We start from the raw sequence: 13,185 nt of genomic DNA on the forward strand, positions 1-13,185 counted from the left end.
TACTATGTTGTCCCATTTAGAGTTGGTATCACAGTTTCTCAATTTTCAACTTAACTCCTTCCTTTCTTTTTTTTGAGACAGGGTCTCACTCTGTCACCCAGGCTGGAGTGCAGTGGTACCATTATAGCTCACTGCAGCCTCAACCTCCTTGGCTCAAATGATTCTCCCGCCTCAACCTCCTGAGTAGCTGGGACTACAGGTATGCACCACCACACCCAGCTTTTAGACAGACAGTTTGTAGAAAGGACTTACCTATGTTAACAGTTCAACCAATACCAATTTAAATATTATTAAAAATTATTTATACAATGGCACACTGCCACATTACATAGGGGGATAACATGTAAGAACGCAAAACATTAAGACAGGTGTAATGGCTCACATCTGTAGTACCAGCTACTCAGAAGTCTGAGGCAGATAAGAGGATTGCTTGAGCTCACGAGTTCAAGACCAACCTGGGCAATATAGTGAAATTCTGTCTCTTAAAACACACACACACACAAAACCCCACAAATCATTAAATGATGATACTGTATAAGAAATTAATTAATTATACCAAAATTAGCTGGGCGTGGTGGCCCGAGCCTGTAATCCCAGCTACTTGGGAGGCTGAGGCAGGAGAATTGCTTGAACCCAGGAAGTGGAGGTTGCAGTGAGCTGAGATTGCACCACTGCACTCCAGCCTGGCAACAGAGCGAGACTCTGTCTCAAAAAAAGAAAAAAATAACAAATTAATTAATTCTGGCTAGAAAATATCTAAACCATGATCCTGGCTAGAACTGACTGCAGTCAATTTTGTTTGGCATCATCTTCAGTGTTAGCACTGGTTTGCTGACCGACCCTGAACCACCATGAACCTGCTGCCCACTAGTTTATCAGCACCAACTTTCTTTCCTTTATGTGGGTATTCAAAAGAGTTTACGTAGAAGGTTTCGAGTGAGAAAATAAACTTCAAAAGTTGAAAAACCTTGTGCCTGGCCTTAATATTATCAGTGGGATGACAACACAAAGCTACAATTTCTATGTAAAACTGGGCCTCTAGGAGGAAAGAATGGTATCTAATATTTCATTCACCACCCAACAATAGGGTTATGCATTAAGATCTATATTATTTGATGAATGTACAGTGTTATATTTAATGACTATTTCCTCAGTCGTTTACTACTGGCTTCCTAAATGTTTTTTCCATAGCCTCATGATATTTTTTAGGGTTTGAGACAGGGTTCTACTCTGTCACACAGGCTGGAGTGCAGTGGTGTGATCTTGGCTCACTGTAACCTCTGCCTCCAGGGTTCAAGTGATGCTCCCACCTCAGGTTCCTGAGTAGCTGGGACTACAGGGGCACACCACCACAGCTGGCTAATTTTTGTATTTCTAGTAGAGACAGGGTTTTGCCATGTTGGTCAGGCTGGTCTTGAACTCCTGACCTCAAGTGATCCACCCACCTCAGACTCCCAAAGTGCTGGAATTACAGTAGTGAGCCACCATGCCCGGCCTCATGTTTTGATAATAGATTCTCCAAGTGCCTTTTGATTTCCATTATTTCAATGTTACATGAGCAAACTCTAGAGACATAAAATTGGCAAACCTTTTCTTAAAGGGCAAGATAGTAAACATACCGTTTCTACTACTCAATTCTGCCCTTATAGAGTAAAAGTGGTCTTAGATAATATGGGAAGAAATGGGTATGCTGTGTTCCAATAAAACTTTATTTATAAAAAAAGGTAAGCCCACAGTTTGCCAACCCCTGCTCTATCTAAACTCCTCAGTGTCCTAAGAATGTCCTCAGTTATATACCATGGGGGAATCTTTGGGTGTAAATTTAAGACAAGACCTGGTGATATACACATACATGCCCAGCTGACAAGATTTTTCTCTACTTGTTTACACTTGAAGATAACCAGTAAAGTCAAGACAAGAGAGGGGTGAGATACCAAGACCAGACACAAGGAGGGGCTTTGAGACTCCTCTGTTTCTCAATATGGACGAGACTTATACAACAGAGAAGTTCATGCCACAAGGGCAGGACTAGAAAAAACAAAAAGCAAACAAGCTACAGGTGGCAGGTGCTAAAATAACTTTAGGAAAGCCAAAAGAAATGCTCCATCAGTGATAAAATCAAAGTTTACAGAACAAATAATTATCAAATGACCATACCAATACTGCTGGACACAAAGTAACTTTACAAAATTATTTTAAGTAATTCTCTGCTTCTCTGCTAAGAGATTAAGTGATTCTCTGCTAAGAGACACTGGCTTCATTTATTTCGGTGGCTCAAATTATATACTCCATCATTCAATGTCAGCAACTACAATGGTGGTCCTAAGTAAAACCAATATAGTTTTAAGCAGCCTTGGAAGGAAAAAAAAAAAGGTTAATCAACTATTTTTAGAATCTCTAGCCCAATCTCAAGGTATACCCCTATCAGATATGCTATGTCTTCATGCTTGCCTTTTTTCTCAACTTAACAAAATTAATTATCATGAAAGAATCAAAACTTACTCACTTAAGACTTCCAAACTAATGAAAGCACAATTTTTTTCTTGCAAATCAAATGAACTTACTCTAAACTGAAATTCCAGGCATTAGCAAAAAAAGGAAATAAGAGGTGATCACAGTGTAGCTTAAAGCCATATTCTAGAAGGGGCAACCACAACCATTTGTTAATGTGGCAAAGCAAAGAACAGTGTCTACTCTTCCCTTCTTCACATGGCCACCTGGTTAAATTTCCCAGCTTCTTTTGTAGCTAAGTATGGCAATGGGGCAGAAACAGAAATAATACAACTTCCAGGTTATGTCCTTCAAGGGCAGAAATAAACCTTCCCTTTGGCTAGAAAGTGAATATGATGTTAGAAGCTGATAGTCAAGCCACAGTACTAACCCTGGACTGTACCTGAAACCTCTCTATGTGGAGAAAAAAACCAAAAAAAAAAAAAACCAAAAAATTATCTTCTTTATCTGAGAACAGCCCAAACTCTATACTACTTGATACAACCTTTCTGGCAAGCTATAGCAAACGTCACATTTTACTAACACATTCCAAATTCCTAGGTTGTCAGTTAAATGTTTCTTTAAAGAAGTAGTGGTCAGGCGCGGTAGCTCACGCCTGCATTTTGGGAGGCTGAAGTGGGCAGATCACTTGAGGCCAGGAGTTCGAGACCAGCCTAGGCAACATGGTGAAACCCCATCTTTACTAAAAATACAAAAATTAGCCAGGCACGGCAGTGCACGACCTGTATACTCCCAGCTACTTGGGAGGCTGAAGCACGAGAATTGCTTGAACCAGGGAGGCAGAGGATGCAGTAAGCTGAGACTGCACCATTGCACTCCAGCCTGGACAACAGAGTGAGACTCTGTCTCAAAAAAAAAGAAAGAAAGAAAACAAAAAAACAAAAAACAAAGTAGAACTTTGGTTGAAAGCTTTGTCTTTTAACTACGGAATCAAAACAGTAAACTGCAGTTCCAGTTTCCTGTGCTGGGTCTAAGGAAGGGATGACAGGCACCACGTCCAGCTTCCTGACAGGCACCTACGGCAAGAAGCCCCTGACAAGAAACAGGCCAAGGAGATGTACGAGGAAGACAAGGATTTCAAGCAGAAACAAAAAGAGGAGCAGAAAAAACTTGAGGAGCTAAAAGCAAAGGCCACAGGGAAGGGTTCCCTGGATAGGTGGAATTAAGAAATCTGGCAAAAGTCTATGGCCATTGTATCCTGAATGCACCCAATTGCTCATCTGATCTCAGAAGCTAAGCAGGGTTGGGCCTCGTTAGTACTTAGAAGAGAGAAATCTGGAAAACAAGAACAAAAACCAAAAACAAACCACTGTGCCCGAGGCAATGATGACCCTTGATCCCATTCCTATTTAAATATCTGTATTTCCTACTATAAAATCTTCTGCTTCCACTCTAGGAAGCAAAAGATGAAATGTCTTGGAGCCTGATGCACATTTAAGAATAAACTTTTTCTCTCTTTTTTTTTTTTGGCACAGAGTCTCGCTGCCACCCGGGATGGAATGTAGTGGTGCAATCTCGACTGACCGCAACCTCTGCCTCCAAGGTTCAAGTAATCTTTGTGCCTCAGCCCCCTGAGTAGCTGGGATTATAGGCATGCACCACCACACTGGCTAATTTTTGTATTTTAGTAGATACAGGGTTTTGCCGTGTCGGTCAGGCTGGTCTTGAACTCCTGATCTCGAGGGATCCACCCGCCTCAGCCTCCCAAAGTGCTAGGATTACAGGCATGAGCCACCACATCTAGCCCTAAGAATAAACTTCTGGAAAAAAGAAAATAGCAGTTCCAAGATTTTCTTGGACACCATCTTTCTTATCTGATGTTCAAGAAATTGCTGGCTCTGTTTACATGAAAGCAGCATAACATGGTACAAACATCAAAGTATCTAATAATAACAGTCTACTACTTTTGGAAGGGGTGAGATAAGAATGATGATGAAGGTGAGCAGGAGAGGAAAATGTCTATTACATGTGATCACCAGGATAGCTCAAAGCATTTTTTTAGATTTTCCCCTTTACAGGCATAAAGTGACAATATTTATAAATATTCCTTTTTTGAGGCATGTTTGATGGCATGCAACAATAATCCCAGGTACTTGGCTGAGGTAGGAGGCTCACTTGAGCCCAGGAGTTCAAGACCAGCCTGGACAACACAGCCAGACCCTGTCTCCAAAAACTTCCTTTCTTAAATGAATACATATGTCTTTTTTTTTTTTTTTAACTTCTGGCTTACTTTCATGATTATTATACAGGGATATAGACATGGATGATGCAAGACAAGGGCAAAAAGATCTGGCTTGACTGAATGTAGTGTGTTATCTCCCCTTCCTCCCAAAAACTTAAGCTGTAGAGATTGGTATGCTTTCAATTAATACCTAAATGCCTCCCCTCCAAAAAGTTTTCTATCTTTGACAAATGTCGCTGGTTTTCCTCTCTGTTGCCAAGATCTGCTATTCATTTTATGTTTTACTATTTTAGAATCTATTTTTTTTAACCCCATCAAAGCTACCAACCATTGTGGTTCTATGTATATTTCTCCTCCTTCTCTACTGTCTCAGTGAGACAGACAGCATGATAAGCAGCAGGAGAAATCCTTGCTGCATATAAGTGCCCTTACTGGGATGCTTTTTAAACCACCACTGCCAGCTGGGCTTGGTGGCTCATGCCTGTAATTCCAGCACTTTGGGAGGCCGAGGTGGGCGGATCACGAGGTCAGGAGATGGAGACCATCCTGGCTAACACGGTGAAACATCATCTCTACTGAAAATACAAAAAAAATTAGCCGGGCGTGGTGGCGCGTGCCTGTAGTCCCAGCTACTCGGGAGGCTAAGGGAGGAGAATGGCGTGAACCCAGGAGGTGGAACTTGCAGTGAGCCGAGATCACGCCACCTCACTCCAGCCTGGGTGACAGAGCGAGATTCGTCTCAAAGAAAAAAAAAAAAAAAACCGCCACTGCCCAAACCCCACCCCAGTAAAAGAGAACCTGAATGGTTTCAAAGGCTCCTCAGGTGATAAGAATTTTCTGTGAAGGCTCTGGGTAACCATGGTGAAACCTTGTCCGAGACAAGCCCGGGCAACATGGAGAAACCCTGTCTCTGCAAATACAAAAAAAATTAGCCAGGCATAGTGGCGTGCTCCTGTGGCCCCAATTACTCAGGAGGCAAAGGTGGGAGGGTTGCCTGAGCCCAGGAGGTCGAGGCTGCAATGAGCCGAGATTGCACCACCATGCACTCTAGCTTGGGCAACAGAGTGAGACCCTGTCTCAAAAAAAAGTACGGGCTCTGAAGGTCAGAAAATGTAGGTTCAAATCCCAGTTTTACCATTTAATAGCTGTGACCTTGGGGAAGTTAACTTTCCTAAACTTCATTTATTTTTAAGTGTCCACTATGTGCCAAGCAGTGTTGGATATTGAGTAAGGGTGATTATGACAGTCTCTGTCCTCTAAGAGCTTATAATGGTGACATAGGAACTTACAGGAAGCCAAAGACAAGCAAACAGATTTAATCCTAACAAGGCTACTAGGGCACACAGGAAGGAAATCTGGTCCAGAGTCAAGGGATCAGCAAAATCTTTAAAAAGGGGACATTAAGGCTGAGTCCTGCAGGATAAGTGATAGTAGCCAGATGAGGCTGTTAAAGGAAGCCTGTTCTTAACAGAGGAGGAAGTGTGTGCAAAAGGCCTGGATACAAAAGAACTCAGCTTAATTGGGAGATACTACTTCAGGACTGGAGTTAAAATGAGGAAAGGACAAGAGATGAGGATCAGTTGATCAGCTTCTACAGGAATATTATCTACTCTGCTTGGTTATCTCAAGATTAAATTTTATAGATACAGCACAGTGCCTTGCACATAATAGATACTCAAATGATGCATACCTTAATAGAACAGAATCCCTAAAAACTCAATGTAATAGGGCTACTTTAAAATTGCCACTGTCTTCCTCCCCCACTCTCCATTCTCTTAAGTGATGGATTAGATAAGGACAGAATCTTCACTGCTAATACCATGCTTCTCCTTGATGGAGATCCTGGAAAAGTCAGCCATAGCTGGCAGCAACATGTGTAACAGACAACATCTCATTGGCCAATTGATAGAGCTACATAGATTCTGCAGATGTCCTTTGGCATCGAAATGCCCTAATTTTTTTTCTTTTCTTTTTTTAGAGGCAGGGTCTCACTGTGTCACCCAGGCTAGAGTGCAGTGGTGTGATCGTGGCTCAATGCAGTGTTGACCTCCTCCTGGGCTCAAGAAATCCTCCCACTTCAGCCTCCCACATAGCTGGGACTACAGGCACACATCACCACGCCTGGCTAATTTTTAAATTTTTGCAGGGACAGGGTCTCACTGCGTTGCCCAGGCTGTTTGGCAATGCCTGAGCTCAAGTAGTCCTCCCACCGTGGCCTCCCAAAGTGCTGGGATTACATACAGGAGCCACCGTGCCCGACCCCCCGATTCTTTGAAATACTATTAATATTTTAGCCCTTCAATAATACATGTTTATAATTCCTAAAAATAAGTCTAAGATTTTAAAATTTATTTCTCAGCTTCCAATCTGGATACTGACTCCTAATTTAAGATTAGATGACTGACCCAGAGGAAAAAACATATATAAGTTTAGAATGGCAAGCACTGTCAAGATAAGATGCTACATTTATTTAGCATCTTGTCAAAATTTTTATCAGCCAACGTTATTATTCAGTTTTATGCTTTAATAAAGCTCAACTTTAAAAGATTATTTGGAGCCTGGCGTGGTGGCTCATATCTATAATCCTAGCAGTTTTGGAGGCTGAGGTGGGAGTATCACTTGAGCCCAGGAGTTCAAGAGCAGCCTGGGCAACATAGTGAGATCTCGTCTCTACAAATAATTTAAAAATTAGCTGGGCATGGTGGTATGTGCCTGTGGTCCCAGTTCAGCTACTAGAGAGGCTGAGGTTGGGGGATCACTTGAGCCTGGGAGGTCAAGGCTTCAGTGAGCTGTGACTGCACCACTGCACTCTAGGCTGAGAAACAGAGGGAGACCCTGTCTCGAAAAAATAAATAAATACATACACAAAGTTTACTTGGTTAAGTGCCAAATAAGATAGCTTCTTTTTATACCATGCTTGCTTAATGAAGGTATACTTCCATGACAAGCAGGTTTCTTGATAAGAAAATCTAACAATTTTAGTAACTCAACTACATATTAACACACAGAAAATGTAGTTGATCACTGACGTTTAATTTAGAAAATGTCTATCTTTAGAAAGGAGCTAAATTTTGCCTGCTTATTATGTGCCAGGCACTGTGCTAGAAAGATTCATGTGCCTTATCCCATTTAGTCCTAAGAGGTAGGTACTATTATTAGCACACCTATTTCACAGAGGGGAAGTGGAGCTTTGATTTTGTACCTTACCCAGCTAGGAAATGTTAAATCTATTCTTTGAACTGAGGACTATGTCAGAGCTCAAGAAAGATTCTAATTCCATTCCTGTTCACAACAGTGGTCTCCAGGTAAAATAGATCTTGATTAATTTAAAAATCTCCAGAATATTAAAGTTATATTACAGCACAAACTTCATAAACAGTGACTGAATTTTACTTTCAGCCTTCTCTTTAATATGCCTAAATAATTCTAGACCTTGAACTTTCCTAAACCTTTAATCATTTATGGTGCTCTCTGCTGTACCTACCCATTAGAACAATTTTTAAAAACATAACACTGTATAATTATTTTCAAAAGCCCAGAGATACTAATCAAGTGATCCTAATAGTCTCAAACACTATCCTCAAACCAAAAGATAAATGGAGATTGGGAAACTTGCATTCTAAGTGCCACCATCCAGATAAAATTGCCCTGTGAATTAGAGTAATTTCAATCAGATCCTGTAAAACTGAAAATTTTTCTCAAGACCAGAATGAGACAGTAACTGTAAGATAGTTTAAAAGCCCAAATTCTGGAACATAAAATGGTTTTCCATACAGCAAATTCAATAGCAAAAGGTAGTCAGTAGGGGTTAGGGAGAGCAGCAACAGTTTAGAGAATAATAAATAAAATTGCAGGGCTGGGTGAGGTGGCTCATGCCTGTAATTCCAACACTTTGGGAGGCTGAGAGAGGGAGGGTCACTTGAGGCCAGGAGTTCAAGACCATCATAGGCAACATAGCAAGTCTCATCTGACAAAAAATTAAAAATTGGCCAGGCATAGTAGCACCCTGTAGTCCTAGCTACTTGGGAGGCTGAGGCGGGGGGAACACTTGAGTCCTGGAGTTTGAGAATGCAGTGAGCCACGATCATGCCACTATGTTCCAGCCTGGGCTACAGAACGAGACTCTTACCTCAAGAAAAAAAAAAATTACAAAATATTAAACTATTCATGTCATAGCCACTCTGCCTTAATGCAAGACTATAATTACTCTAAAAAATAATATGCTGCTCAAATAAGGCCTAATTTCCTTACTATATGGTGTCCTTAGTTTTAAGCTAACACATTACATACTAAAAGAAATCCAGGCCGGGCATGGTGGCTTAAGCCTGTAATCTCAGCACTTTGGGAGGCCAAGGCAGGCTGACCATGAGGTCAAGGGATTGAGACCATCCTGGTCAACATGGTGAAACCCCGTCTCTACTAAAAATACAAAAATTAGCTGGGCGTGGTGGTACGTGCCTGTAGTCCCAGGTACTTGGGCAGCTGAGGCAGGAGAATCGCTTGAACTCGGGAGGCAGAGGTTGCAGTGAGCCGAGATCGCGCCACTGCACTCCAGCCTGGCGACAGAGCAAGGCTCCATCTCAAAAAAAAAAAAAAAAAAAAAAAAAAAAAGAAAGAAAGAAATCCAAGGGCATTTCATGCATTAAAAACTCAATTAGGTTTTCACATAGCCACCGGCATTTATGACTGTTAACAGCTATTAACACCCAGTGAGTCGGTTTATACAAAAATACAAACCAAAGTAAGTGTATAATTTGTTAGTTCCCTGACTCATTAATCATTCTTTAAAAAGATTATTTTCAGGCCGGGCGAGGTGGCTCATGCCTGTAATCCCAGCACTTTGGGAGGCCAAGGTAGGTGGATCACGAGGTCAGGAGTTCAAGACCGGCCTGACCAACACGGTGAAACCCCATCTCTACTAAAAATACAAAAATTAGCCAGGCGTAGTGGCGCATGCCTGTAATCCCAGCTACTCAGGAGGCTGAGGCAGGAGAATCACTTGAACCTGGGAGGCGGAGGTTGCTGTGAGCCAAAATAGCGCCACTGCACTGGCACTCCAGCCTGGGGGACAGAGCAAGACTCCGTCTCAAAAAAAAAAAAAAAAAAAAAAAAAATTATTTTCTTTAACATGCAAATGACTATACCAAAACCCTTTTTTTTCTCTCTCTCCTGAGATAAGGTCTCATTCTGTTATGCGGGCTTGAGTAGAGTGGCCTAATCATAGCTCTCTGCGGCCTTAACCTCCTGGGCTCAAGTGATCCTCCCACCTCAGCCTCTGGAGTAGCTGAGACCTCAGGCATGTGCCCCACCACGCCCAGCTAATTTCTTTTTTTGTAGGGAAGGGGTTTCAACGTGTTGCCCAGGCTGGTCTCAAACTCCTGAGCTCAAGGGATCCACCCGCCTCAGCCTCCCAAAGTGCTGGGACTAGAGGCGTGGGCCACTGTGCCAGGCCCAAAAACCCTTTTTAAGTGTCACATCAGCTATTTGCTAAGGTATTAGGTATATTAAAAAAAAAAAAAGGATTAAATTATTATACTAGAATCCATTTAATATAATGCACTCAGCAAGATAAACTCAAAGTAAGCGGAGGAAGTGTAGGCAGGAGATTCCAATCCAATTTTGTGACAGGAAGTACCTGCTATGGAAGTCTAGAAACAAAAATACCAAGTTCTGTTTTAGCACAAGAAAGAAAAAAAAAAAGAAAATACTAGTGAATAGGGCAAAAGAGGAAGTTCTTTTTAGTGAACCATCTGTCATGTATTACAAACAATTAGAAAAACATTCACTTTTCCACTAGGTTTTTATGTGAATGTAGTTCCCCAGGTGTACTGGAGCCTGGATTTTGCAGTTTCCCTATGACAACATAGCCTATGATTCAATTTTTATTTATTTATTTAGAGAAGGGATTTCGCTCTTGTTGCCCAGGCTGGAGTGCAATGGCCCGATCTAGGCTCACTGCAAACTCTGCCTCCCCGGTTCAAGAGATTCTCCCGCCTCAGCCTCCCGAGTAGCTGGGATTACAGGCTTGCGCCACCACACCCAGCTAATTTTGTATTTCTAGTAGAGATGGGGTTTCTCCATGCTGGTCAGGCTGGTGTCGAACTCCTGACCTCGGTGATCTGCCCACCTCGGCCTCCCAAAGTGCTGGGATTACAGGCATGAACCACCGCACCTGGCCTATGATTCACATTTTACACATCCATAAGAAGACAACAGTGGCTTGAAACATTAAACTATTCGTTTCATATCTTAAAGTTTGATTAACTTTTAAAAATCAATGCTAACTACATAAGAATAATTTTTAAAAAATACTTAAGTTTCACAACAATGTGAATATACTACTGAGCTGTACACTTAAAAATAGTTAGGATGGTAAATTTTATGTTTGTGTTTTTCACGACACAAAGCGCATAAGTTAATGAGAAATTTTTTCACTTAAATGTTAATAGTAGCTTGTCATATAAATTTTGATTAAAGGAAAAATCGCTTTACACTTAATTTTTAATAATTTGCTGTCATCTTTAAATTAATGTAATTAATTTTTAAAGATGCTTCCATACATGGGCAAATTCTTTAATCCTGAACTATACAGTGAAAGTGAAGCACTATTTTCAATTAACATCTTCCAAATCATCTGAATTATTGCCAAACAAATACTAGTTATGAAATTAGGTATATTTTATTTCTGTTGATTTCTTTATTCAGTTAAGTGCAAATCTCGAATTAAGAGAGCAAGATCCCTAAATAGTCTTTTCTTAAAGCAACTGTAGTTTTGGATTATGAGGTAGGTGACACCACACCTCAGCCTTTAGCAGGGCGGTGGCCCAAAATGCTGAAGTCAACCATGTCCAATCACCCTTCTGGTCTGGCTCAGCCCTATCAAAAATTGTCAGGCTTCTGTAAACTTTCATTAAGTCCCGTTCAGAAGACTGCACAACCCAGGTTACTTTAGCAGCTCGGGAAGGGCCTGGAGCAGCCGGGTTGGCTTGCTACCTCTGGGAAGTCTCCAGGAAGAGAAAACTGGGAAAAGGCTTTAACTTTGCGCAAGCCCCTTTTCTCTGTCAACATCTCGTTCCCTTCCCAGTGAAGGGATGTGTTCTCGAAAGATCTACCCCTTTCCAACTCAAATGTCATTCCCAGATCAGCTGCTGGAGGGGCAAGCGGCGCTCAACCCACGCCCTCCTCTTCGAGCACCTTCTCCAAGTGCCAGCGCGCCGGGCTCGCTCTGCAGCCCCCCCACACCAGCCCTACAGGAAGAGGGGCCCTGACTCACGACCCCGGCCCGCCTCTGCAAGGGGGCTCCCGGCCTGGGAGGCTGTGGCTGCCCGCGGGGGTCCACTCCTGGGCCGAGTAGGGGGTGCCCAGAGCCAGCGGGAGGGGTTTCTTGGGAGAGGGGAAAGACGGCCTCACCTTGACCCTGATTTCGTAAGTGGTGAAGCGGCCCCGGCCGACCCCCACCGTCTGCGGGTTGCTCACATCGATCTCGAGGAAGTTGCTGGGGGGCCCGTAGGCGTCATTCAGGTTCTGCGGCTTGGTGATCAGCCGCCGGGTGTCAGCCACGGTCTCCGCCATTTCGCTGTAGCTGCTGCCGCCGCCGCGGGCTCCCTCCGCCCCCACCGCGTTCAGCCGACGCCGCCGCTGCTGCCCGCCGTGGGGACACGGGGCTCGCGCGCCGCGGTCGCGAAGCGAACGAGCACGTAGAGCGGGCGTTCACCCCGCACGCGAAGCTCCTCCCCGCGCCCCTCAAGCTTCCGCCTCCAAGCCCAGGGGAGAAACAGCTGACTAGCTGGAACGCCGCGCCCGGGTCCCGGGAGGCCCGGCCGAGGCTGGGGAGGGGCACTGCGGCCTGGGGTGTGAGGAGAAGCGGTGTCATGGGACTCGCGGTCGCAAACAGGTTCCGGCCGGACTACAGCGCCCACAATGCACCGCGAGCGCGCCGCCGCGGGGCTGCGGCCGAGGTGGCGAGGACCCAGACGCCCAGAGCTGGCGCTTCCTGTCTCTCTGCGCCAGCCTCGGCCTGCGGCGGGGCAGAGCGCCGGAAACGGCCTTAGCGGCTTTGGGAATTGCGGGCGAAAGTTAAACGGAGAGATCTTAGAGATTTGCCCGCAAATCGAAACAAAACTGCACCTACTAACTCTGTGCCAACCTGCGCACTGTCTCACTGTGAACCCCTGAAAATGCCTTTCTGGAGAGGGTTAAGCAAATGCCTGAGATGATTTTGCCATAAACCCCAGCGTTCCACCAGACACACGTCTGGATTGATAGGTTGAAACCAGTAAAGTGGAGGAGTGAAATAAAAACTAAAGCCCTAGTTAAATCCTAGCATTATGGTCAAACCGATTTTGGAGACAGGTCGGCCCGCTAAAACAAAGTAACAGTAGACCGGCTGCAAGCTGCTTTGGGTGTCCACTTTCATTTCTCACGAAGTCCTGATAAGTTTTTTTTTGAAAAATATTAAACGTACCTCTACAGGACTGGAAATGCAACTCACA

At 43.6% G+C, this 13,185-nt stretch overlaps 1 protein-coding gene across 2 annotated transcripts in view; it reads right to left on the minus strand.

Moving 5' to 3' along the window:
- SNX3 (sorting nexin 3) overlaps nucleotides 1-12,609 on the minus strand; it is a 50,069-nt gene extending 37,460 nt beyond the window's left edge. For both annotated transcript variants that reach the window (XM_012506059.2, XM_003278926.4), the window contains exon 1: nucleotides 12,104-12,609. In XM_012506059.2, coding sequence (XP_012361513.1) covers nucleotides 12,104-12,265 — 162 coding nt within the window. In that variant the 5' untranslated portion in view covers nucleotides 12,266-12,609. The remainder of the gene's footprint in view (nucleotides 1-12,103) is intronic.
- Between the last annotated feature and the right edge of the window lie 576 nt (nucleotides 12,610-13,185).

The sequence above is a fragment of the Nomascus leucogenys genome, chromosome 3 (assembly GCF_006542625.1).
Source record: "Nomascus leucogenys isolate Asia chromosome 3, Asia_NLE_v1, whole genome shotgun sequence".
NCBI classification, from domain to species: domain Eukaryota; kingdom Metazoa; phylum Chordata; class Mammalia; order Primates; family Hylobatidae; genus Nomascus; species Nomascus leucogenys.